At 41.7% G+C, this 25,604-nt stretch overlaps 1 protein-coding gene across 6 annotated transcripts in view; it reads left to right on the top strand.

Moving 5' to 3' along the window:
- The window catches only part of LEF1 (lymphoid enhancer binding factor 1), a 170,346-nt gene that overhangs the window by 28,244 nt on the left and 116,498 nt on the right, over positions 1-25,604 (top strand). For all 6 annotated transcript variants that reach the window (XM_082247602.1, XM_082247603.1, XM_082247600.1 and 3 more), the window contains 2 exons: positions 3,324-3,381; positions 14,256-14,392. In XM_082247602.1, the coding sequence (XP_082103728.1) occupies positions 3,324-3,381; positions 14,256-14,392 (195 nt within the window). The remainder of the gene's footprint in view (positions 1-3,323; positions 3,382-14,255; positions 14,393-25,604) is intronic.

Genomic DNA, 25,604 nt, shown 5'->3' with positions numbered 1-25,604 from the left:
ACTTCGGGAGGCGACTTGTCAGTCCCGTGCACCGCGACTTCGGTGCGACTTGCACGGACTTCATATAATGAATGTCTATGCAAGTCGCTCAGAGGTCGCCCCGAAGTAGTACAGGACCCTTTTTCTAAGTCGGAGCGACTTGTGTCGCTCCTATTAGAACGGGTCCTGTAGCAGTCAATGGACCGTGAGGGCCCGCGACTTGTCAGGCTGACAAGTCGCCTGTTAAGTCGCGGTAGTGTGGACCGAGTCTAAATGAAAATCCTACAATAATATTTAGTGAAATGCTGCAGTTAAAAACAAAAACACCACAGTGCAGACAATATTTATTTTAACACATCTGGGACTTCCAATGCTCAGGAAGTGAATTAATGAACAGATACAAACTGTGTAATTGTTGTCAGATGGCAGTGCCCCTCACTTAGTAAATGCATTATCTATTACCTGGCTTCAGCACAGGAAGGAAATGCACTGCTAATAGGACACTTTTATCGCCGGGGCTTTGTCGGTGAGCATTTTAATTATATCCGTGTATTTTTTCTGCTGCGTTTGATGTGTACACTCAGGATACTACCTGTATTATAGACCTGAAACCACTTGTTTCATGCCTGGGCATGCATGTTTATGTCAATGCAACTAGGATGGGGGAATGCAGCTATGCCTCTCTGTTGTGGGCTTATCACACAGCATACTGACGATCGGCTAAAAGAAAAAAAATGCAACATGGTTAATGCCTGTTTTCTCTGCAATTGGCCATCAGACAATTTAAAATGATGCTCTTTTTTATTGATCTACATGTGTGCATTATCTGTAGAAGAAGGCTGATGGTCTGCTGCCATCTTTCAAGGCCTTTTACTTGGGTCCTTAAAGGCTTTCATGGAGTACTTTACATGGTCCCAATGGTGCATGTATGCAGCTATCATATGATGATTACTCTCATTGTCTCCTGAAAGATTTAGGCAGTTGGCACATGCATGGCTTAATCTGTTCCTGATTGGCCTCATGTGACTTGATTTGCACTAGTAGAAGTAGGTTTAATCCCCCCCCCCCCCATATTATCTTTTACTTTAAAGTGTGTTGGTGTTGGTGTTGGTGGTGGTGGTGGGGGGGGGGGGTTTCAAACACCTATAAAAAGGTGCACTGCTCTTAACACCCATAGCTATGAAGCAGATTGGACCATTTTTAGTCAAGATATTTAGCCCTTTTTATCGTCTGGGGGTCTCAAAAACCTGTAAAAAGGTGCACTGCTCTTGACACTCGTAGCTATGAAGCAGATTGGAACATTTTTAGTCAAGGTATTTCGTCCTTTTTATTGTTATAGTGTCAATTTCCTCATAGCAACCTATAAATCAGCACTTATTATACATAAATTATATGAAACAAATTGGGGCTTAATGGACAAAACAGAGTGGGTAGACTGGTGCACTCAGAATCTGATGCAGCTGTGCATTATAGCCAATCAGCTTCTAACTTCAGCTTCTTCAATTAAGCTTTGGCAAAAAAAAAAAAAAAACCTGGAAGCTGATTGGTTTCTATGCAGAGTTGCACCAGATTTTGCACTCTCCAGTTTTAGAAAATCAACCCCTACAATTCTTACTTTAGGCAGTTTGGTAAATGAGCCAACATAGTGAAGACTTTTTGGGAATTGTGATCTTTAAAATACAAGTACAACTTGCGAAATTAGATTGGACCATTTTTAATCAAGATATTTAGTCCTTTTTATGGTCTTAGTGTAAATTTCCCCATAGCAACCTATAAATCACCCCTGGTTATACATATATTATATAAAACAAATTGGTGCTTAATGGGCAAAACAGTGGGTGCATTATAGCCAATCAGCTTCTAACTTCAGCTAACTTCAGCTACTTCAATTAAGCTTTGGCAAAAAAAAACTGGAAGCCGATTGGTTTCTATGCAGATTTTGCACTCTCCAGTTTTAGAAAATCAACTCCTACAGTTCTTATTTTAGGCAGTTTGGTAAATGAGCCAACACAGTGAAGACTTTTTTGGAATTGTGATCTATAAAGTACAACTTGGGGAATTAGGCCCCTTTCACACGGGTGCCTCCATTCCACGGACTCTGCTTGCTCAGCGGGGCATCGCTTCGCTGATCCCCTATGAACAGGCGGATAACAAGTCTCTGCTCACTGTGCAGAGCCAAGATGGACACAGTCCCGCTCTCCCTTATGGGGAAATCAGGTGAAAACAGATCGCCTGTCCATTTTCACCCGATCATATCTGATCCAATCCCCCGGACAGATGGAAAATTGGACAACCATCTGTCTGGATTTGGCAGACAGGATCAGATCAGATAGCAGCAGACACGTCACCGCTGACATCTGATGTTCCATGGAGGTGAATGGAGGGTCTGATAAAGTCCGTCCAAAAAACTGATAGGTGGACCTAATCATATAGCCCATGTAAAAGGGGCCTAAAGGTTCCCCAGAGAAATAAATGTAAATGGTCCTATTTGATCTCCTAAAGCTGACCATACACCAGTAGAATGCCATTCGAATGTTCATAAGAGAATTCTGAAAAATCGTTCTTTAGAGCATTCTTACTTTCCATCATTGAGTCAAGGAATTCTGTTTGAAACCCCTTAAAATTTTCGTTTAGACTTGCTACTTGAATGGAATCTCTGGCCTAATAAACAGGTTTTATTAGTTCCTAGAACATGAACATTACAATATGTATAATGTTTCCTGAACAAAAAACATATTCACACTAAAAATTTGTAAAAAATGTCCATCCTGCTCCTTCGAATTTTCTCATCACTACAGATGAGTGTTGATTTGACCTGACCAACCATTCAAAAATCAAACATATATTCCAAAAATATGGGGATAATAGTGATACATGAATTTTAAAAAGCTGGAAAGATTTCAGATTGTTTACCCAAATGAATATGCTGTGTTCATTCCTTTGCAGTGGAATCTCTGCTGTGACTGTATCTCTTTAAAGCTATATAGTTGTAGTTGGTTATGAAATGAGCATGCTTCTGTACTTTTTTAGTAAACAATTTACTATGCCAGAATAGATTTGACATTGGGCCATTTGACATTGGGCCAAAATGAGTTAAATGGGTCCGAGCTGCTGCCATGAATGTGCAAACTAGGATGTCCATCAGTTTTCTATCTAAAGACCCAAAACTCTTTTGGAAAGAGGTTTGCATTGCCACAGGTGCCATTTACTTACATTAGTAGACCTGTTTTTTAAATAAGACCTGGAGTTTAAAAAGAAGTTTAATACTTTGCTCTTTATATGCATTTACAGCGAGTGTTTATACTATGATAAATAATAATAACTCCTTTTCGTATATTTATCAGCTATCCAGAAGAAGGCAAGACTCTTACCATGAAAAGTCTAGAGAGCACCCAGACGATGGTGAGTTCAAAGCATTTGGATTCAATCTTTTATTTTGTGTTTCTCAACCAAATATGGCACTAAATAGGCCTCATGCACATTGGACATTAAAAACACTATTTTTTGGAGTGTTGATTTTTTGGTTTTTCTGCCTCTAAACGCCCCTTAGTCTGTGTGTCCGTGCACACATAGGCATTTGCAGGCATTTAGAGGCAGAATAAAACCCACTGCCGGTGCATTCAGGAGCAGCATGGCTTTGCCAGAAAAAAAATGCTACATGCGATTAGTGCTTGAACGTTAATTCAATAAATTCTTATTTTGGCCAATTAAATTAATTAACTCCTGAGGGCTTGCCACACCTAAAGGCAAACACTGCCAGGAAAAAGACATTTAGGAGCGCTGGGCAAACTCCCAATGTGCATGTAAGGCCATATGCCAATACATTTTATTTTAAAGGGTATTTACAGTCTTTATTTATATGTATATAATGTACAAAGCTAAAACAGGTATGAAAGCACTCACAGATCTTGCAACAGACATAAATCAAAGCAACAGCATTTTATTGTCAGAGTGTTTCAGAACTCAGTCCATCTTTCACAAAGCCAAATGTATATAATGTAAATTTGGTCCAGATATAAGAACTGTGGCTCTCATACACAAAAGCACTAGCGTGGCTTATCCGCCTCCCTCTCCCCTTGGCCAGACACAGAACATTGCCTATTCTGTGAATGATTAATAGAACACACAGACTTCTGAGAATGGCCAAAGGGAGAGGAGGGGTGAATAACACATAATGCTGTGTATTCTATGAATGGTTCACAGAATGGCCAAGGGGAGAAGAGGGATGGGCAATACAGGATGTCATTTATGCTCTTAATAGTTTACAGAGTACACAGCATTCTGTGAATGGCCAAGGGGAGAGGAGAGGCATGTAAGCCACATTGGAGCTTCCATGTAGGAGAGCCACAGCTGTAATATCTACAGCAGTCCAAAAGTAAAGGACTGTACTATCTGCCTTAAAAAATATACATTTTAAAGTACAGAGTAGTGATCCGGAAATTACAATTATAGCAGAAATTAGAAAAATCTGTACTTCGAGTTCTACTTTAATTGTCACCCAAGATAAAGGAGCTTTCCTTCTGGGTCAAAACTACATCTGTGCACCTTATGCAGTTGTACTGGTCAGTCTGTGAGGGAATTTCATCTAAAACTTAGGGGGTTGATTTACTAAAACTGGAGAGTGCGAAATCTGGTGCAGCTCTGCATTGTAGCCAATCAGCTTCTAATTTCAGCTTGTTCAGATAAGCTTTGCCGGAATAAAAACTGGAAGCTGGTTTTAATGCACAGCTGCACCAGATTTTGCACTCTCCCATTTTAGTAAACGAACCCCACAGTGTCTGACCACAAAGAGTGGTTTAGGACAGTTGGTTTTCTACTGTGAAGCTCAGTTTATTACGTATTAAATGACAGACAAGCAACTTTTTGAGTAACACCTCGAGTCGTTTATGTAATATAAACATTTTCCATATTTCTTCATATCATTATATTACTAACATTTTTCCTTCTGTTTGCAGCAGAATATAAAATGTTAGTCATAGTGGCAGTTCCATGCTGAAATATGAGTATATGGTTTGGTTACTTCCTCCAAGTTTTGAACATTCTGTACCAAGAGCATATAATTCTGAGACTAAAGTCCAAAAGTTTTTTATTTTCCCTTTCATCTGGAACATTAAGCATAGAATGCTACAGAAGGCTTGTACAGTTTAGGAATTTAATTTTTAGATGGTTTTTAGCTTTTACATTGTGTAAAGCACTCTTCTGTGAAGAAGTATAGCTTCTCTGAAGCATCTCAGAACTGATAGAGCATCATTGCAGCTTCCGCAATTACATATTCACAATTGTAAATCAATAGTTTCTGCAATGATTGTACGATATCTAAACATTCTTTTATGGTGCTTAGCTTTTATTGAATTTTAATGATTCAGAAAAACCTAGCATTTGATTCCTTACAAGAGAAGTGAATGGTAATTTAGCGTGCCATAAAAGCTGAATCTATGCGCTCCACCAAGAATGGCTGTGATGGTATATAACCAGATCATGTGTGCTTGAGAGAAGTATTAAGTTTTAGTTATGAAGGTAGCCACAAAAAGAGGGTTTATCATCACACAGAAGTCAATGGGTTGACAAAAAAAGTAGCAGATGTTCACTAAAGTTGACCATACATGGAGCGAAGTTTGCCCAGTTTATGATACACCGGCTGAAATGTGAACCATGGATGACCCTGTTCGTTTCACATCCTTTGATCTGAAAATCCGGGTGGAAAATTGGGAGCCAAACAGTCATTGAATCCAACTAGCTGGTAGGGGAGGAACCTGCATTCAGGGTGTTTAGTGTCAATGGGAAAATCGATAAACTTCTCTTACGGGGATGAATGAGGAAGTCTAAAGCCCTGTACACACGCAACGATTATCGGCCGACCGATCGTCCGTCTTTTGTCCATAGTGGTGTTTTGTTGGTTGGAATGTGCCTAGACTGCACACGAATTTTCTCGCCCAACAAAAATCTACTTCAGAAGTGATGTCATGTGTTGGTTTGCTTTCTTTGTGTTCTTTCTTCTCTGAGCATGCCCAGACTTGCTCATAAGATTTTTCCCTGTCGAAATCTGTACTGACTGCACGAAAATCGGCCGTGTTTTGACGGCGGACAAAAATTTTATAGTCTGCACACCAGATTTTTTTCGGCCGAAAAGTCGGAGTTGGTTGTCGGAAGCATCATACTAACAAGCCGAAAATCAGCAGATCAGTCGTCGGACGAAAATTCCCTGCCAATTTTCTATGCGTGTGTACGAGGCTTAAGTGTGTATGGCTAGCCATAGCAAAGTGAATGTTTGCTCTGCAAAGCAAATGTTTAAAACAAGGTCAATCTTTGTTCACTTTGAATATCCAATCATGTGTGAAGGAAATTAAAAAAATTGTCAGGACAATGTTGGCTGATTGAAGCGAACACTGATTCACCTTGCTTATTAAGCTCACTGAATATTCACTTTTCTAAGTGAACAGCCTCTTCTAGTTTAAGGGCCCGTTCACACTTGCCCATACGGTAACGTTGAGCAATTAGCGTGTGGGCAGCAGACATTTTTGGCTGCAACTTTGTGCATCAGGGGGAGGTTTAATGCTTGTTTAGTCGCACAATCTGACACTTTATTCATGTCAACACACCAGCATGGTGCGTTTGCTGTGTGATGATGTGCAGGGCCATCTATAGAGATGCGATATTATGCGAATTATTGCTTTCTATGTATCATTGCAGTTACCTGCGTTTATGCATGAAGCAAAATGCAGATACCTACACATAGTGTAAATGGGCCCTAATAAATTAAATAAATGATTGTTTGCTGCCTATAAATACTGCATCAGAATACACAATGGCATAAATTGCTAACATATACAGAAAAAAAAAGTGTTCTAAAACATACATGCCTGAGACATTCATTTGTGCCTAAATATAAAGGAATTATATAGTATAGTCCAATTAAGTACAAGGCTACAAAAATGCCCCTTTTTCCTAGCTATGGAGAAACCATCAAGAGAAAGCATTAGGTTGCACTTGTATCACAGCCTGAGTTTAATTGCTTTCAACTGGCATGAATAGAATCAATTGTTCACGTGACTAGTATCATTGAAGAGGGAAGCCAGAGTAGTATATAGTAATCTAACAATGAAATGCTAGGCTTTCCCATGTAGTGGTGATATTACACAACGGTTCCTATAAAGGCCAGTGTTATGATAAATGAATAGTTGAATAATTAAAAAAACAATATTGCGTGAATAGAAAGGTGACTGTGGTTTTAGTAACGGCTGACACATTATAAATACAACAGACTAATAGCTAGTATTGCCCCATAGACAAATAGAAAAGAACTAAGCAGGGTTACTACACCGTCTATTTCCTAAAAGTATTTCTATGAACCTGGGAATTCAGTCTATTCAGATTTCAGGCCATATCACAGAATTTAACAATAAAATACAATGCCAAAAGGAAGGATGACATTTCCGGGAAAAAGATCAACAAATCAAAATTCATCTCTAAGGCTAGCCATACCATTTTTTGTAGAGAAATCTACCAGGTTATTCCATTAACGCTATTCAGTAATCTCCCTTGCTGGCTAGTGTATTCTAACAGTAGCCGAAAAATAACTGCATCTGATTGGAGAAAGTTACTATTCCACCAATAATGTTCTACCCAGTCTTTCAACCAAATTGGATTGAAACATTCATTTTTGTTGAGCTGGGTGGTGAAGACAGGGCCACCCACAGCCCAAAGTTTGCCTGATTCAGAAGAAATTGGCTGAAATTCAAGCTGTGTATGCCATATGTTACTAGAGTATATTATATTCTAGTTAGTGGCTATGGGATGTTGAACTTTTGCTAGTTGACAATACCAGGCAGATCACTCATCAGATACAATCAAAATTCATAAAGTGTCCATTTTGACTTCAATATTGGAGGGTCCAACCAATCTCAAAGCAAATAAAATTGTGATGCTGAACCAACTATACATTCACTACCCAACGTGCATTCAAACATGCTGAAATCTATTACTTCAGTTGCAAAAATTGATTAGCATATGGCCAGGGCTAACTAGGAATGGACTCGGGCATGTTCAGGATCCCACCTGCTCGATCCCGCCAGGAGGCCGACACTGCACACCGCTAATCACTGGCAGTGAGACATTTACCGGTCCGTAGCTGCACAGATCTGGAAATGTCTCACTGCCTGTGATTAGCCATGTGCAGTGTCAGCTTCCTGGCGGTATCAGACAGGTGGGATCCTGAACATGCCAGAACCCATCTCTAACTTATAAAACTAATAAACTGTTTAGCATGTCACTTGCTAAAGCAATTCAGGTCCGCATTTCTATGTGCCATTGTGCCTAGCTTTATGTGATTGCACCTATATGTGAGTGCTTGCAATTAAATTGGAGCAACGCTGTTGGTTTCTTCCCATTTTAAGTGTAGGGCACAGCTAAAATTAGATTATGCAAATCAGCTCCTGAAGGAAGGATGTAAAAGATAAATATAGAATGATAAACCCCAGCTTCCAGGGTAGCAACTAATACTTTTCCTGGCACATTTTGCCATTGTAAATATAAAATTAACATGTATTATATAATAATAGGTAGTTGGAGGGTTTGTTCAGTTGAGTGTTACATAGTTACACAGCGAGGCAGTCTATAGATGATTCTATTTTTAAGGTATTGAATTTTGAAGGAAAAAAAAAATGCTTGATTCCCCCATCAACACAGCCAGCAGGGGGCACGGGTAGCCTTCCCAGCAGGCAGAACATACTGATTACTGCTATTGGCTAAAGCTGCTGACAGTAATTGCATGTAAAAAAAAATTTCCAGGCTGGTTGTACCGATTGATGGATCATCTTGGGTACAATCAGCATGCCCATACATGGATAGAAATTTGGCCAGCCCCCGCTGAACCGGCTGAATTTCAATCCATGCATGGCTGGCTTTCGGTTGAGAAAGACACAAATCCATCTATCTAGTTCAACCAATAAACTTGTATTAAATTTTGTTCTGTGCAGTGCATGCAATCAGTGACTTTGCGTGACTGTATAGAGATTAAATTCCATGCATTTTTATCTATTTTATCTGAAATCCAAAAGAGTAGCTGCACTTACATAAATAGATTTGTATGATGTTTTATAATCCAGACACATGTACCCCACAGTAAAGTCAGAGCCTTAATCTTCCCTGCAACAGCAATTTGACTTGATCAAGGACACACCCTCAGCCGCCTACTGATTGGACAATGATGGAGCAGTAGCATGCTGACGAGTCATCATCCTTCTGCTCCTTCTTCTTGCTAGCATGTTCTTATAAATACACATGCGCGACAGCAGTGCAATTGTATAGGGATTTGAGCTGGTCATGCACTTATACATTTTTTTGTTAGGATTGCAGGCTAAATGTAACCAAATTTCAGTGTGGGTGGACAAATATACCCCCCATCCCTTGGCTCCAGTGGCTGTTAGAATATCCGAACTGTGCCTACATCTGATTTCACAAGGATGCTGTTTGAACTAAAATTTTCCCCCTGACTTTTGGCCAGATAGTGCCAACAGATTTCGTCTGAGTCTGCATGAATGAGCTGAAATTCTAGCCATGTATGTTAGTCTTTACACTAGTTGCATCTAAAATACACAATTTTAAATAAAGTAGATGTGAATCAATTTGTCATTTTTATATTTATTTTCCTGCCATTCTGCTTTAAAGGAAACATTTCAGATCAGGCAAATCTTCAAGGAAATATTAAGGTCAATCCAACATTAATGGAACAACAATTCTCTTGATTCGGCTATCTCTAGAACCTGTTGCGAAAGAAGTATGCAGCTAGAGCATCTGAAAAGTGAGAATTCCTGTCCTGCATACTTGTTTCGGGTCAGTGACTGAGTAACAATCGCCCTCTTCCCCCAGGGGACTGGATCTTTAAAAAAAAAGTCAACAGTGGCATCGCCTACATTTCTATCCTCAGTTATTCCCCAGGATACGCTTTCAATGTACATAAACACATGCTAATATTTTTAAAGGCACCCATGGAAATCCTTATGGAACACATAGGAATAAGCAAGAAGGCACATAAATCAAATCAACATAAAAAGGCAAAATATCCTTACATGCAAACCACTAAAAGAAAGCTTTCTAATTTCTGTTGCACATTTTTAGCAGCGATATCAGTTTTGGCATTGCTAGGATAATCAGGTAGTGTAATTACGGATAACAAGCTTTTGCAAGTATGCAGCATTTATCTCAGAGATTTTCCTGTATGCTGGCATATCTCTGCCAAAGAGTGTTCAAATCCTATGAATCATCTTCTTTGCAGCATAGAAAGGGTAACAATCCTCTCAATGTGCATGAGTTAAGTAAAAAAAAAAAGTCCTTAAAATTTGAAGGAAAAATGATGGCAGCTGTAGGCGGTCAATAAGGTATATAAATGTGATATGGTTTTGTTTTAGATGGAGCAAAAACAAGAGCATACCTTCAGAAAACTGTCAGTCTTTTGATATATCATGCATACCGAGAAAGACTTAACCTAATCCCTGCCCTCTTTGTCCTGTATTTGATTAGTGTTGCCGTCAGTTGTGAGAAAGCCCACAGCTGCCTTCTGCCCAGGAGGTAGTCTGCAGGACTCCATTCTTGTCTGTTTCTTTTTACTGCTCACAATTTCACTTTCCGACAACTACAATTGATTAATAATAACACAGAGGCCAGCTTGTGCAAAGGATCATGGTAGCTGTAGTTTGGCAGATAGGAAAGAAGTAAAGGAATAGCTCTGAATGCTGTTAAACTTTGAAAGGTCTTTCGTTGGGTGATATTTTTCATGCCTACTTATAGGCCATGTAGAATGTAAGATACAGTATATATTAGACCAGTGTTTATTAACTACTGGTATGTGGACTACTAGTAATAAATTGACTAGTTGCTTTAGTTTGCTGTCACCCAAAAGTTATTAATAAAAATGATAAGCCAACTTTTTTTAATTACTCTTATATTGCAAGGTGTTATTATTATAATACAGGACTTATATAGTACAGGCTTTATATAGCGCCAACAGTTTGCACAGCTCTTCACAATATAAAGGGATAAAATACAGCAATAATACAATTCAATACAAGAGGGTTAGGAGGGCCCTGCTCCTGTGAGCTTACAGTCTAACCGGGAGAGACTGGTGAAACAAAAGGTAGTAAAGCCTCATACACACGCGTCGAAATTCGGCCGGGAATTTTCGTCCGACGACTGATCTGACGATTTTCGGCTTGTTAGTATGGTGCTTCCGACAACCGACTCCGACTTTTCGGCCGAAAAAAAATTCTGGTGTGCAGGCTATAAAATTTTTGTCCTCCATCAAAACACGTCCGATTTTCATGCAGTCAGTACAGATTTCGACAGGGAAAAATCTTATGAGCAAGACTAGGCATGCTCAGAGAAGAAAGAACACAAAGAAAGCAAACCAACACATGACATCACTTCTGAAGTAGAATTTTGTGGTGCGGGAAAATTCGTGTGCAGTCTAGGCACATTCCAACCAACAAAACACAACTCTGGACAAAAGACGGACGACCGGTCAGCGGAAATTCATTGCGTGTACTAGGCTTTACTGTGAGGGATGAACTGATGAAGGAAATAGAAGATTTGGTTGTTAGCTGAAGGGAGAATAGGCCTCTCCGAAGAGATGGGTTTTCAAGGATTGCCTAAAAGTGGACAGAGTAGGAGATAACCAGACAGATTGGGGTAGTGAGTTAAAGAGGATGGAAGAGGCTCTGGGGAAGTCCTGTAGACAAGCAAGGGAGGAGGAGACAAGGGAGCAAGAAAGCAGGAGGTCTTGGAAGGAGTGGAGAGGATGGTTTAGGTGATATTTGGAGACAAGATTGGCAATGAAGCTTGTATTAGATTATAATATTAAAAAAGAGCTCCAGCCTCATCTGTTTCTGTCCCATCTGCTTTTGCCTCTGATGCCTGGTGGAAAACTGTGCTGCTCTTTATGTTTTCCCCTTCCCCTCCCCACCCTGTGCCTCAGAATTATTATGTAGGGCATTTTAGCAGGCAAACCCACAAGACTCACTTAGAGTCCTGGACTTGAAAAGCTGCCAGTCACTGCTGCTATGCCCTGTGTGGTGCATACAACATTCATAGAGTCAGTTTCATCTGGATGAGAAAAAGTTACAGCATAGCCCTTCTCTTATGTACACTGAATCCTGGGAACTGCAGATAACAGTGTGCTGTAAGTTGTTGTCTTTCTCGCTATGGGTGAAAGCAATGTTGTTTCTAAGGTCTAATTCACACTATATGCAGTAACTGGCTTTTTACTGCACTGTCAAACTCCGGTCACCACAAAGAAAACAATTTTTTTTCTCTGTGTCCTATTCACACTGCAATGCAGCCCAGGGCTGCACACACCTGTACAGTGACATGAATTGAGTGTCACTTTTGTGTACTTCAAATAAAGTTTAAAAAAAAAAAGGAAGCTGCGTGATGGGCTGAATTGCACACCACATTGCTCCCTACCACAGTCAGAACAGATAGCTGCCAGAGGGTAAAGTGCTGCGGTTTACCTCTCTGGCAGATGTCCGTTCAGTGAGAATTCTGCCTTAGCGAGTACAAATAACTGCATGTGTTTCTTATTGCATTAATTATGTGTGCTGCATTCAGGGCTGCTGTTAGAAATCGCGGGGCCCTGTACAGACTACCTGGCAGGGCCCCCCCAAGAAAATATTAAAGATATATTTAGCTAAAATTACAACAAAATCACTATTATCAGACACAAATAAAACATAACTCGCATAATTCCTGCTAAATCTAAAAAAAAAAAAACGATGTTAATTAAAAAGAAGATGAGATGAGAAAAATATACAGGCTGGGCAGTTGGAGCTCAGTGATCAGAGAGACAGAGAGAGAGAAACAAAGTTACAATTTACAAATAAACTCCCGAGCAGAGATAAGTGCTGGGAGGGGGGCCCACACAGGGAGGGGGATTAGTGAGGGACAACTGTCTCTTTCTCAACAGATAAAAGCTGATAGCAGGGAGAGGGACAGATCAGATTCAGGTGCTGGAGGAAGATTTCTGTATTTGTTGTCCATCACTAATCCCCCTCCCTGTGTGGGCCCCCCTGTGTGCTCGGGCCCCCTACAAGAGGGCTGGTGCCCCCCCCCCCCCTATCAGCGGCCCTGGTTGCATTATCCACATATACAGAAGCAGTATGGAATATGGAAGGAAAGCTCATACTACTACACTGACCTCCACTAGCTTCTGGGTCCTGTCCTAAGCGTCTGTCCTGCTGCATTGTGAACACAGGAGGTTGGCCACTTGACACGAGCACCATTCAGAGAATGCTTTTCATTTCCTCAATGAATGTAAAGCATTCTCTGGTTGGAAAACCTGGAGAGCGAGACATCACATTGTTACTTCTCCACCCCATCCAATCAGAAAATGCTATTCATTCTTTGTGCCAAGCAGTCAACTTCCTGTGTTCAAAATGCAGCAGGGCAGTAGCTCTGCACAGAACCTGGAACCTAGTTGAGATCATTGTAGTAGTGGTTCCTAGCTGGTTCCAGCTTCTAGAGGGACCCCACGGGTATGGTGTATGCATAGTTAGGGTCCTTTCACACGGCGCAGTCCATTCTATGCTCATGGGGGGATCGATCTGCCATCCTCTATGGGGAGATCGGATGAGAACGGACCGCCTGCCCTGTTCTCATCCGATCCCATCTGATCCGATCCGCCAGACGAATGGAAAATAGGGTTTACATCCGTCCGGATTTCATGGACAGGTTCGGAATCAGATAGCAGTGGGTGTCAGTGGAGATGTCTCCGCTGACATCCGCTGCCCTATAAGGATGCATGGAGCATCCGATCCGGTCCGCCCGAAAAACTGACAGGCGGATCGGATCGCCCGTGTGAAATGACCCTTACATTGGTCCAAGCTGGAACAATATAACTATTAATATCCATACCTGGAATACTTCTTTCATTTTTTGGTAGACCTTGGTGATGAACAAATCCTATTGAGTATTTCAGACATTTTTAGTTAAATGTCCACAGTTCTCCAAACATTCCCCAAATTAGAGCCCATCACATATTCCCATAGAATCTAGGGAATAATCTAGGGATATAAATACCAACATTCCAAGTTTTATATGAATACATGGATGTGGCTTACCTAGTGCTTCACAGGAAATGGTTACTCTGAGCCAAAATTTCACAGCCTTTGAAAGAACATGCTGTAATGTGTTGTATGCCCTGTTGGCAAAATTGAAAGAAAAGCTTTTTCATGAGATTACTTTTTTTTCTCTTCTGTTTTTTTTTTTCCTTTGGTGGGGTGGAATAGCTGGAAAACATCCGGATGGTGGTTTATACAGCAAAGGCCATTCGTATCCTGGATACCCAAGCTACATCATGATGCCAAATATGAATAATGACCCATACATGTCAAATGGATCTTTGTCTCCACCCATTCCTAGAACAGTAAGTGCACTGTGTCTTGCTGCAGTTGGTTTCTTCTCAGATTCAGTCCAGGTCACATTTCTGTGTAACATTTATGAGCTTTCAAATTCTGCTTGGCAGCACAAAGCACAAAATGGTTTCTTTCTGTGTGAACTGTACCGTTATTGTCTCTGCTAGTTTCTGAAGAACTGGAATACCCTCTCACACTGATTGTTGTTATACTTGCCAACTTTTCTAAAATAACAGACACCGTCATATTGTATTTTCATTTTTATTTTATATTTATTTCCTTGAAATCATAAGGTTAGGTGGAATGCACCTATTTTTTAATGCATTTAATTCCAGGTAAACATATATACGCATTTGCAATACATATATAGATACTGCGGTACCTGCCAATGGCTTTGTCACAATATAAAGGCAGATTTGTGATCTAGATTTGTAGACAACAGAGCCAGGTGCCCAATCTCCATTGTAGCAGAAGCTTGGCGAGAACAATGGGTGAAAACCTACCCCCAGATTGCTGATTGGACAGTGAAGCAGAAGAAGCATGCTGACAAGGTCATCCCACTGCTCAGCATGTTCACCATCAGCACATCTGCATGTAACAAACTCATATTGGGTCTTATTCCTGTTCTGTTCTCTCCCAATCTGGGCACCAGTGCTCAAGAAGGATGTGCTGGAACTGGAGAGAGTCTAGAAAAGGGCAATAAAGCTAATAAAGAGACTGCATGCGCCGATTGTTGGCCAACCGATCGGCCGTCTTTTGTCCAGTGTTGTTGTGTTGGTTGAAATGTGCTCTTGACTGCACACGAATTTTGTCGGCAAACAACAACCAACTGCAGAAGTGATGTCATGTTCTGGTTTACTTTCCGTGTATGTTTTCTTCTCTGAGCATGCCCAGTCTTGCTCATCACATTTTTGTCTGCCGAAATCTGTACTGACTGACGTACAATCAGCCGTTCTGGTGACGGCCAACAAAAATTTTATAGCATGCACACCAGATTTTGTTTGGCCGAAAAGTCGCAGTCGGTTGTCGGAAGCATCATACTAACAAGCCGACAATCGGCCGATCGGACGTTGGCCGAAAATTCACGGCCAACAATCGGTGCGTGTGTACACGGCTTTATTCTCTCTGGAGAGGAGACGCTTGAGAGAAGATGATAGCCATGTACAAATACTGTACTGGTGATCCTAGTATAGGGAAAACAACTTTTCAGTGAAAGTAAATGAAAAAAAAAATGGCCATTCACTGAGATTGGAAGAGAAGCGGTTTAACCTTAAAGCGGAGTTCCACCCAAAAGTGGAACTTCCGCTTTAGGTAGTTTTAACCCCCTGACATGCCACATTTGGCATGTCATTTTTTTTGGGGGGGGGAGCGGGTACCTAGTTTTGACAGGTACCCGCTCCCACTTCCGCTCGGAGCGCCGAGGCGCCCTGAGCGGAAGTTCTCCTCTCCCCCTCCCTCCCTGCAATCTTCTGGGACATGTCAGAGGTCCCAGAAGATTGCCGGCCAATCACAACGCGTAGCGCAACTCGCGCATTTGCAGTGCGTACCCGGCTGTGAAGCCGCAAACTGTCACAGCCGGGTGCCCACACCAGTGATGCCGGAAGCCGCAGAGCAGAGAGGGAGAAGAGCGAGGCTTCGGGCGGCCGCATCGCTGGACCGTTGGACAGGTGAGTGTGTGAGGCTGGAACTCCACTTTAAACTGCGTAGAGGGTTATTTACTGTCAGAGGGGTAAGGATGTGGAATTCTCTTCCACAAGCAGTTGTATCAGCAGGGAGCCTCGATAGTTTAGAAAAACTATTAGATGGGCACCTTAACAATCACAACATACAGGGGTATACAATGTACTATTGCCATAAACACACACACACACCACAGGTTGAACTGGATGGACTGGTGTTTTTTTTTCCACCTTGCCGAATATGTAACTGTGTAATCTGCAATTCGCTGTAAAGAGGATTACAGAAGACTGATATGTAGACAAATTCAGGTTGTAGGTGAATATGAAATACATTTAATGATGTTTTAAAACATTTTATTGCATTATTTGCATTTTTAAAATCTGTTTAAAGTTCAGCTTTAGGGCCGGTTCACATTCTTGCGAGTGTGGCGATCGCATGTAATATCGGAGCGCACTGCTCCTTCATTACATGCGATCGGATGTGCGGTGCAAATTCAGCCATACACTTTGTATGGCTGAAATTCGCACTGCACCCGCACAAAAGACGCACAGGGCCCTTTTTTCCAGCCGCATCAGGATTGGATCGCACAGTGGTTTACACTTGTGCGATCCGATCCTGTGCGAACTGTCAGATCGCACTGCGATATGCGATCAAACTGGGGGTGTCGTTAACATTTAATTAACACCCCCTGCATATCGCATATGGCAGTGTGAACTGCCAGATGTGCGTTTGCGATGTGGGAACAGGCTGCGAATTCGCAGCCTTCCCACATCGCACAAGTGTGAACCGGGATTCAAGATTCATTGATTTGTGCAACAAAATTTCATGGGAAAAGAAGAAATGGAATAAAAAGCAGTCATTTAGCCTGTAATCATAATTCTTCCAGATGTTATCCCATCTTTGCTACAGAGACGTACCTTGATGCTAGCAAACCCTAGTAACAAGCCATGCCTCGTTTGCATAATTATCTGAATAGGATTGACCAGTGGGTACTGCAACTGAATTAATTATGTTTCTGCATAACTGATTGCCTCGAAGATCAAAGTCCATAATCTTAAGGGCCCCCTTAGACTTCAATTGTGGTGCATTACTGTACACATTTTAAAGTGTGGTGTATCGTGCATTAGCATGTGTTGCGTCAAGGCAACCCATTTATTTAGAAAGCCTTAAAGTGGTTCTAAAGTCACAACATTTTATACCTTAACGCATTGAATGCTTTAAGGTACAAAGCCCCCCGCACACACACACACACACACACACCTCGGCTTGACTCATCGCTTCAGTGCTGTCCCCGGCTACAGCAGTTCTCCTTCACTTCCACAGGCTCCTGCTGCTCTCAGTCAAACTCCTGTAAACAGGGATCAGGGACAGGGCTTACTGGCGCTATGTGTGTCTATGGTCGCCCACAGCCACAATCAGGAGTATGGCATGAGAATTGTTGGCCCCATAGCCAACAGCTTGCTAAGGAGGCACTTGGAAGAAGGAAGAGCAGGCAGTTCCGGCGAGGTACCGCCAAAGAGGAGGTAAAGGGGCCGACTCTGTGCAGTACCCTTGGACAAAACAGGTAAGTATAACCTGTATTTTATTTTAAAGCAAAACAGTTTTATCTTTAGTATCACTTTAAAGAGTATTGGAACTGAAAAACAAAAATGTACACATTAAAGGCTTGCCATAAAAAATGTGCATTTACCCAGATATGCTTTCTTCTGTTGGATAGAAATATTTCTGTATACATTACCCTGGAGGCATTACCTGAATTCTCCCTCATTAAAGAGAAACCTCACACTCTGTAGGTACAACTAAATTCCTTCTACCTCATAATTGACCCTGTAGGTTAAGCATATGTACTAGTGCATGAAGTCCCATGTTTTCTACCTTGCAGCTGAATGCACAACTACACTGCATCTGAGCACCACAAAGCAAAAATGCTATTTAATATTTTTTTAATATTTAAAGCAAACACACCCATCCCTCCAGGTCTAAATGCTTTGTTTTGCTGAGAAATCACTTTAAAAAACTCCCCTCTAGCATTTCTGGTCATGGCCATCTTGAGTAAAGGCAGATGATTCGTGTAGCATTGACTTCCTGAAATCTATCTGCCTTTAGTTCAGGCATGCTTAGCTGAGAAAACCCCTCCTCCCCTCCAAAAGACTCCTGGGATGTATGACATAATTTGCCTAGGCAAGTAACCAGAAAGTAAATAAAGAAACGCAAAAAAAAGTTCAAAACAAGTAAATATGTTATACGTTCCTATCTATTTACTAATGCTAGCAGCATAGGGATTAAACATAGTTGATTGAGAGAATGAAGTTCCACTTAAAGCTTTCGTTGTGCCACGCTGCTTCTGCACTACCATCTTGAGACTCTCATTCAGGGAGACTTCCTGGTAATCACATGCATGTGCAGACATATCACAGGTCTTAGCCAAGTCCCAAATACTTAAAGTGGCTATAAAGTCAGAAGGTTTTTTTATCTTAATGCATTCTATGCATTAAGATAAAAAGCCTTTTGTGTGCAGCAGCCCCCCTCAGCCCCCCTAATACTTACCTGAGCCCATCTCAATCTAGCTATATTGCAGGAGTTACTTGGCTGCCCAAGACTCTCCCCCCCTATTGGCTGAGACGGCAGCGTGGTGCCATTGTCTCCCCCTGCTGTCAATCAAAGTCAGTGAGCCAATGGGGAGAGAGTGGGGGCAGGGCCGAGGCGCAGCTCTGTGTCTGAATGGATACAGGGAGCTGTGACTTGTCTCAAGTGCCCCCACAGCAAGCTGCTTGCTGTGGGGGCACTCAACAGGAGGAAGGGGCCAGGAGAACCGTAGAGGGACAAGAGAAGCAAAAGATCCAGGCTTCTGTGTGAAAATTACAGCACAGAGAAGGTAAGTATAACATGTTTGTTATGCATAGGAATCACATGCATGCGCAGACATGCTGCAGGTCTCTGCTATTGAGGCTTTGGCAAAGACCAGAAGCATGTCTGCACATGTGTGGGATCTCATGGAGCTTTCACCTTTCACTAACACCGGCCATACACGGTTTGCAGGCTGAAAGTACCAAGTTGATTAATCAATCAGCTTGGGTACAACCAGCCTGCTGGATATGCTTGCTCCCCCCCCGCCTTACCAGGAGGCAGGAGGAATTCACTTATGGCGCTTTTCAACTGCATGGAACCAAGCGGTTCGGCTCGCTTTTGTGCTTTTCCACTGCTGGTACCGCATGGTACGGTGTAGGAACGTTTCGTTACGGCGGCGCTTTTCCACTGCATGGAACCAAACGGTATGGCTCTCTAAAACAGTACCACCTCGATTGTGGTTCCAAGAGGTACCATACCGGTACCATATCCCACAATCCTTTGCATGCAGTCACTACTAGCCACTGATCGGTCAGAGAATCAATGTTATCCCACCCACTTAACTTTAGTACTACTTTAGTGGGAAAGCAAACCATACCAAACCGTACCGAACCGTTCCAACACCGTACCATGCGGTACCAGCAGTGGAAAAGCAAACCGGGCCAAGCAGGGCTGAGTAGAGCCGAGCCGGTACTTGCAGTGGAAAAGTGCCATTAATGTATGGTCAGCCTAAAACACTACCACCTGGGAGATGGACATCCTAGGAGACTATGGGGACAACCCCTATGTCATCCTCGCCTAGGCAAGGAATCAGGAAGTGGTGGGCCGCACCACTAAAACAGAAAAAAAACTTTTCTTTTTTCTCAGAATTACTGACTTTATTGTGTAGGAGGAGGGAAGGAAGCGGATGAGAGAAAGTTTATCTAATGGGTGAAGGCTTACTTTAATGCTTGTGAATTGTGGCGAATAAATGCACATAGTCAATCTCTCCTAAGACATTAAATTAAAGAGAGGACCCCAGAACTTCTCCTTAACAGCTGGAACAGCGGAACCTATGCATCTGCACTAGCATAATGTGTGCCTACCAATTTTATATGCTTATTACAGTTTACGTGCAACTATTAAAGGCCCAGACAAAAGAAGACAAACTGTTAAATGACATAGGTAGTATGTGACAGGAGGTGTGTCGTTTAACACTAACATATAAGGTGACTATTTTAACACCTCTGCAGGCTGACACTTCAGCAAATTGTTTACCAAACAGCAAAAATTGTCACATCACCTAAGTGGCGGGCTCAAATGCTAAAGCTTTTGGTGTCTGCAGGAATTCAAAGGGAGAGCCTTTGTTCTCAGATGTTTTTCATTCCTTTAAATGTTGCAGCTGTTTGATGGAAAGTGAGCAGTCCACGTGTTGCTGGCAGAGTCCGTCTAACAGGGCCTGTGCTGCTTGAAACAGCATGCAACTGAAGAGAGTTTAATCTGAGCACAAATGGGCAGACAAAATAAAAGTTTCACAATCTGCTCTTCTTACCAGAACCAACACAGCCACAAGTTGAAAGGGAAACTATAATGGGTTTGGCTTTTTTATACTTGATATTGTTTATCATCTATACCTTGTAAACCAATATTTTTACTAGTTATATAAAATCTTTATTTTTCAAAGAGGCATTTACATTGATAATACACTGGTGTCACAAAACGTGGGTGTTTCTTAAAGTGGTTGTAAACCCACTTTGATGACTTTTACCTATAGGTAAGCCTATAATAAGACTTACCTATAGGTGCTGTAAATATATATTTACATTGCATGCAGCCGATGACGTCATCGGCACATGCGCTCTGAAGAAACGTCCACCCGTGCCATTTCTTCAGATCCTTGTGCCGTAAACGGTGGCTCCCGTGGGCATGCGCGGGAGTGACGTCACGCGGCTCCGGACAATAAAACAGCCGGAGTCCGCAGACCTGGACGGAAGACGGGCAAAGATGGATTCGGCTGGCAGTGGGGACATTGCGGGCTTCGTTGCAGGTAAGTGTCACATAATGTTCTAGTATGCGATGCATACTAGCACATTATGCATTTACTTTGCAGGGGGGGGGAAAAATGAATAGTTTACTTCCTCTTTAACAGAAAGTGAAGCAGAATATTTTTTTGCTTTCAAACTGTCTCTCACAAATTAATCCTCTGTGTGTCCTCCCTGAATAGAGCAGAGAGGAAGGTAGAGGGGGGGGGGGGTTACGTGAGACCCCTGAAGTCAGTCTGCTGTGTTTGTAAATTTGAGCTTAAGCTATTGAGCTTGGTAAACAGCTGTTTTATTTCTGGAATTAGATCAGCCTTGTAAACGTGAGGAGCATACTAGAGCTATACCTGCTGACTACAGATTTTAAATATGAAACATTAATTTGCAATATTTATTATTTACCTGGCAAAATACAAACATTTTAAATATTTTATATAAGTACAGAACACAACAAACAATAAAAACACATAGAAAAACACTTTAACTTTGAACATTAAAGTGTTACTAAACCCACAACAGTAAAATCAGTCTGCATATGCAGTAAAGCAAGCATGTTATACTCACTGTGGAACCTAAGGAGTTAATCCTCTGCATTGTGTGAAAAGGCTGTTTGATCCTGTCTTCTCTGATCCTCCCCTTCTTTCACAGTCCCAAAACCATCTCCTGATAGAACAGAGCCTTGGGGACCAGCTGCACATGCTCAATTTGGTATGTATTGCTAGAGAGTTTTTATTTTTCTCTTGGGAGCGTGCATGTAATCAGGGCAGAGCCAGTCAGCACTGTCCAGACACTGTCCGCCTGACAAGTCGCAATGGAACCATTCTAATCGGAGCAACTCAAGTCGCTCTGACTTAGAAAAAGGTTCCTGCACTACTTTGGGGGCGACTTGAATTGGCTTCTATTAGAGAAGTAATTTGCCATGCTGAAGTCGCGCTGCTTGGGGCGGCTTCAGGGTCGGGCGACTTTGAAGCCGCCCCAGTGTGAACCCAGCCTGACAGCCAAATAACGTGTCTCTAGGAAGATAGGTCAGCAATGGCACTCCTTATGTTTTTCTCATGACATGTTCCACCAATTTTGGGTACCTCTAAACAATTGCATTATATACAGTTATGCGATACATAACCTAGATTCTGCATCACAAAATGAATACCAGCAACATATAACACATTGCTTTCATATGAGGGGGTAAATCTGTTTCAAATAAGGAGACATCGTGTTAGAATTCTTTGTTTTCTCTCTACGTTTGGTCCTACATAGACTTAATTTAAAGCATTCTTACATCGTGCCACATAGAGACTGTGTGAAATGGGCTGGCTCATGTTGAAAGATACTTAGAAGACCCCCCACCCCCCACCGCAAGATGAAGTAAATAGCTCTTGTGGCTTGGCAAGCTAACTGAACCAAATTCCATTATTACTTATATTTATATTAGGAGCAGCATTTTGCTTTTAAACAGCAAGTATTATATTTTTAAAGGCTAATTCCACCCAAAACGGATTTGTTTTAGATGGAGATGGATGGGCTGAATCACCCACAGGCTTTTTATGTGCCTTAGGCAGTCTCATGGTCTCTCCATAAAGAAAATGATAATTGAAAAATCTAACCGGGGGCTTGAGACCCCTTGTAATGGCTGCAGCAGGTGGTCAGGATTAGGTTCTTGAGATCTCGCAGTTAACATCCCCAAGAGATGTATGTAAGTGGGTGGATGATTCAATATGCCAGCATCTACCCAGAGAAGAAACAACACGTTGGGGTGAACTGAGCCTTTAATTTGTTTACTGTAGACCTAAACACGCTAATATTTGCTTTGATCACAATGAACATAAAAAAATAACCAAAGGGCTGTAGCAATTTGTCGGCTTTGGTGTTTTGTTTAAGAACCATTAATCTCAATAAAGCTATTTGTAACCTTTGCATATACATTTGTTAACATTTAAGGAATGTAGCTGAACTGTAGATAGTTGAGCTAAAATTGAGTTCATAGTAGAAAAATGTGGCCTTGTACATATGATGAATCTATCTCCTTTTGTATGCCAGCAGGCATTCATATATAATACAGTGCTCAAAATGTTAAGGTCCAGCATTAGCCAATCAATGGCATGCATTATAAATATGGCAAGGTCTCCACTTGTTCCAGCTTATGTGTCCCTTAAAATAGACCCATGCCTTCAATGTTTGACATTTAGTTTGCACTGTGTATCATAAACAAGTGGAATTTTTTTAGTTTTTTTTTACTGCACCCTTTTATTTTCATTTTTTTGCATCTAAGTGCTGCAGATCTTCTCCAACCACTTTTAGCCACTGCCTTTGTACATGCACTTGCTCTGGCACTGGCTGCACATTGTTGCTCAGGACTGCCTTCCTGATAGTGACAACAGTGGAATATGCTTGTGCAATATTTGCCGGCATGGCTGCTTGTAGTCTTTATCAGGTGTGCATGTGAGAGAGTGACAATGCAGGAGCACAATTAGAAGACAGTTGTCACCCTATAACACTAATGGCCGGAATACACGATTAGAATATCGCCCGATCATTCGACCACCGACTTATGAAAAAGTGTTCGTTGGTCGAAAACGTTGCCAACATACACGGGCCGAACATCGCCTGACCGTTGACCGCCGACCATCGAAAAAGTGTTCAGCGTGATGATGTTCTACAGATTTCAAATAAACGACCTTAACACCAACGTATAGAATATTGTTCATTCGCAAACGAGACAACAGAATTTTTCGTTTTTTTCAAACTGTATTTTTCGTTTACAATATCGATATCGGTCATTGATGGCTGGGCATTAATGAGTAGGATATTGGCCGAACGTGCGCTAAATTAAAATTTTCGGCCGATTTTCTTATTGTGTATTCCGGCCATTAGTGTCTAACTACGGTAAACTGATTACCTTATTTGTTGTTATGGTTTTTGCTTTATATATTACTACTAGCCTTTCTGCCAATGCTCAATATGTGTTCTATGCACAACGAAATACTAAAATCTCATATAGGCCTTTTTTGTTAATTTAGTTCTCTTTTTCTATATCTGTAGCGTTTATTAAAATATTACCTGGTGATCCTGCCATAAATGTCCTTGTTCAGGCACTTAAAGTCCCCTTTCACACATACGGTCCGTTCAGTTCATCATTTCAGTCACGTCAAAATGTATCAGTCTTTCATCTGTTTTTTTTTTCATCTGTTTTTTCATCCGTTTTTTTTACATCCACTACCAATGCAAAAACAGATGAAAAACTGACATTTTGTCCCTTTACATCCGTTTTTCGTCCGATCCGTTTTTTTGACGGATGAAAAATAGGGCATTCATCCGTTCCAAAAAACGGACATTGACGGAAGCGGATGAAAATGGATGTTAACGGATGATCATCCGTGGTCATCCGTTTTTACATAGAGATGCATTGATGTCCGTTTTTCATCCGTCAATGGATGGATGAAAAACGGACAAACGGAAATGTGTGAAAGGGGCCTTAGGGTCTTACTAATATGTTCTGATATTTTGAACAGCCACCAATCAAATTCCAACTTTCAGGGCAGGGTTAAGTTGGCCATACACAGCTCAGATGTAGAAATCTCCACTGCCAGCTTTGAATTCAGGAAGCTATGGCACCCAAGGCTGCTTTAATGCCGAAAGGGTGACTGCATATGATCTAATCCCTTTTCTGCTGGTCATTTTCTACCCACCTCATACTATTTGTAAAGAGCCTTTGTTGAGCAGGGTAATCAGGCCTGTATCTAGAGCATCTGATCTGGGGGGGAATTATAAAAAGTCAGTGGGCATAATGTTACCAATGATTCCAATGCACTATTCCCAATGCACCCGCTCCTGTAAAGATGGCTGTGTATGTAAGTGGGTGCTGCAGCGAATACATGAATAGTCAGAAAGAGAGATGTCACCAGCACACCAAGATCTCCAAAATGGGTCAAAAGCTTTATTCAACGATCACATCATTACAGTAAATCGCAACGTTTTGGAGCCACGCAGGACCCCTTAATCAGGCATGTGACCCATTTGCTGTAACAATATGATAGCTGAATAAAGCTATGGACCCATTTTGGAGATCTTGGTGTGCTGGTGATATTCCCTTTCTATAGTGTCACCAATGTGACAGAGATGCAGGTAACCAGTGTTCCTCGTTCACTCAGCGTACTTCTGTACTAAGTCACAACCCAGAAATAACAGCTAACAGGTAGTGCAGAGGCATTGCAAAAGTGAACAGGCAACTCTAGTAAGTACTGTATTAGGCTGTCATTAGATTGGGATGATTAAACAGAACCTGTGCCTCTTTATATCAAGTGTCCCTATTAGAGTCCCTCCTTATGTCAGGCGTCCCCATCAGAGTCCCTTTTTACATCAGGTATCCCCATCATAGTGCTCACTTGCATTAAATGTCCTCATTAGAGTGCTCTCTTACATCAAGTGTCCCAATCAGAGTGCCTCCTTGCATCAACTCTCTGCATCAGAGTACCGCCTTAAATCAACTGTCCCATCAGAATGCCCTCTTACATCAACTGTCCCCATCTGAGCCCCCCTTACATCTATTGTTACCATCAAGGTGCCCTCTAATATCACTTGCCCCCATTAGAGTGCCCCTTACACCAGCTGTCCCCATCAGAGTTCCCTTTAGATCAACTGTCCACATCAGTGTGCCCCCCTTTTATCAACTGTTCCATCA

Source organism: Pelophylax lessonae (assembly GCF_965119305.1).
Source record: "Pelophylax lessonae genome assembly, chromosome: 1".
NCBI lineage: Eukaryota > Metazoa > Chordata > Amphibia > Anura > Ranidae > Pelophylax > Pelophylax lessonae.
This window is presented reverse-complemented; position numbering and strand designations above follow the sequence as displayed.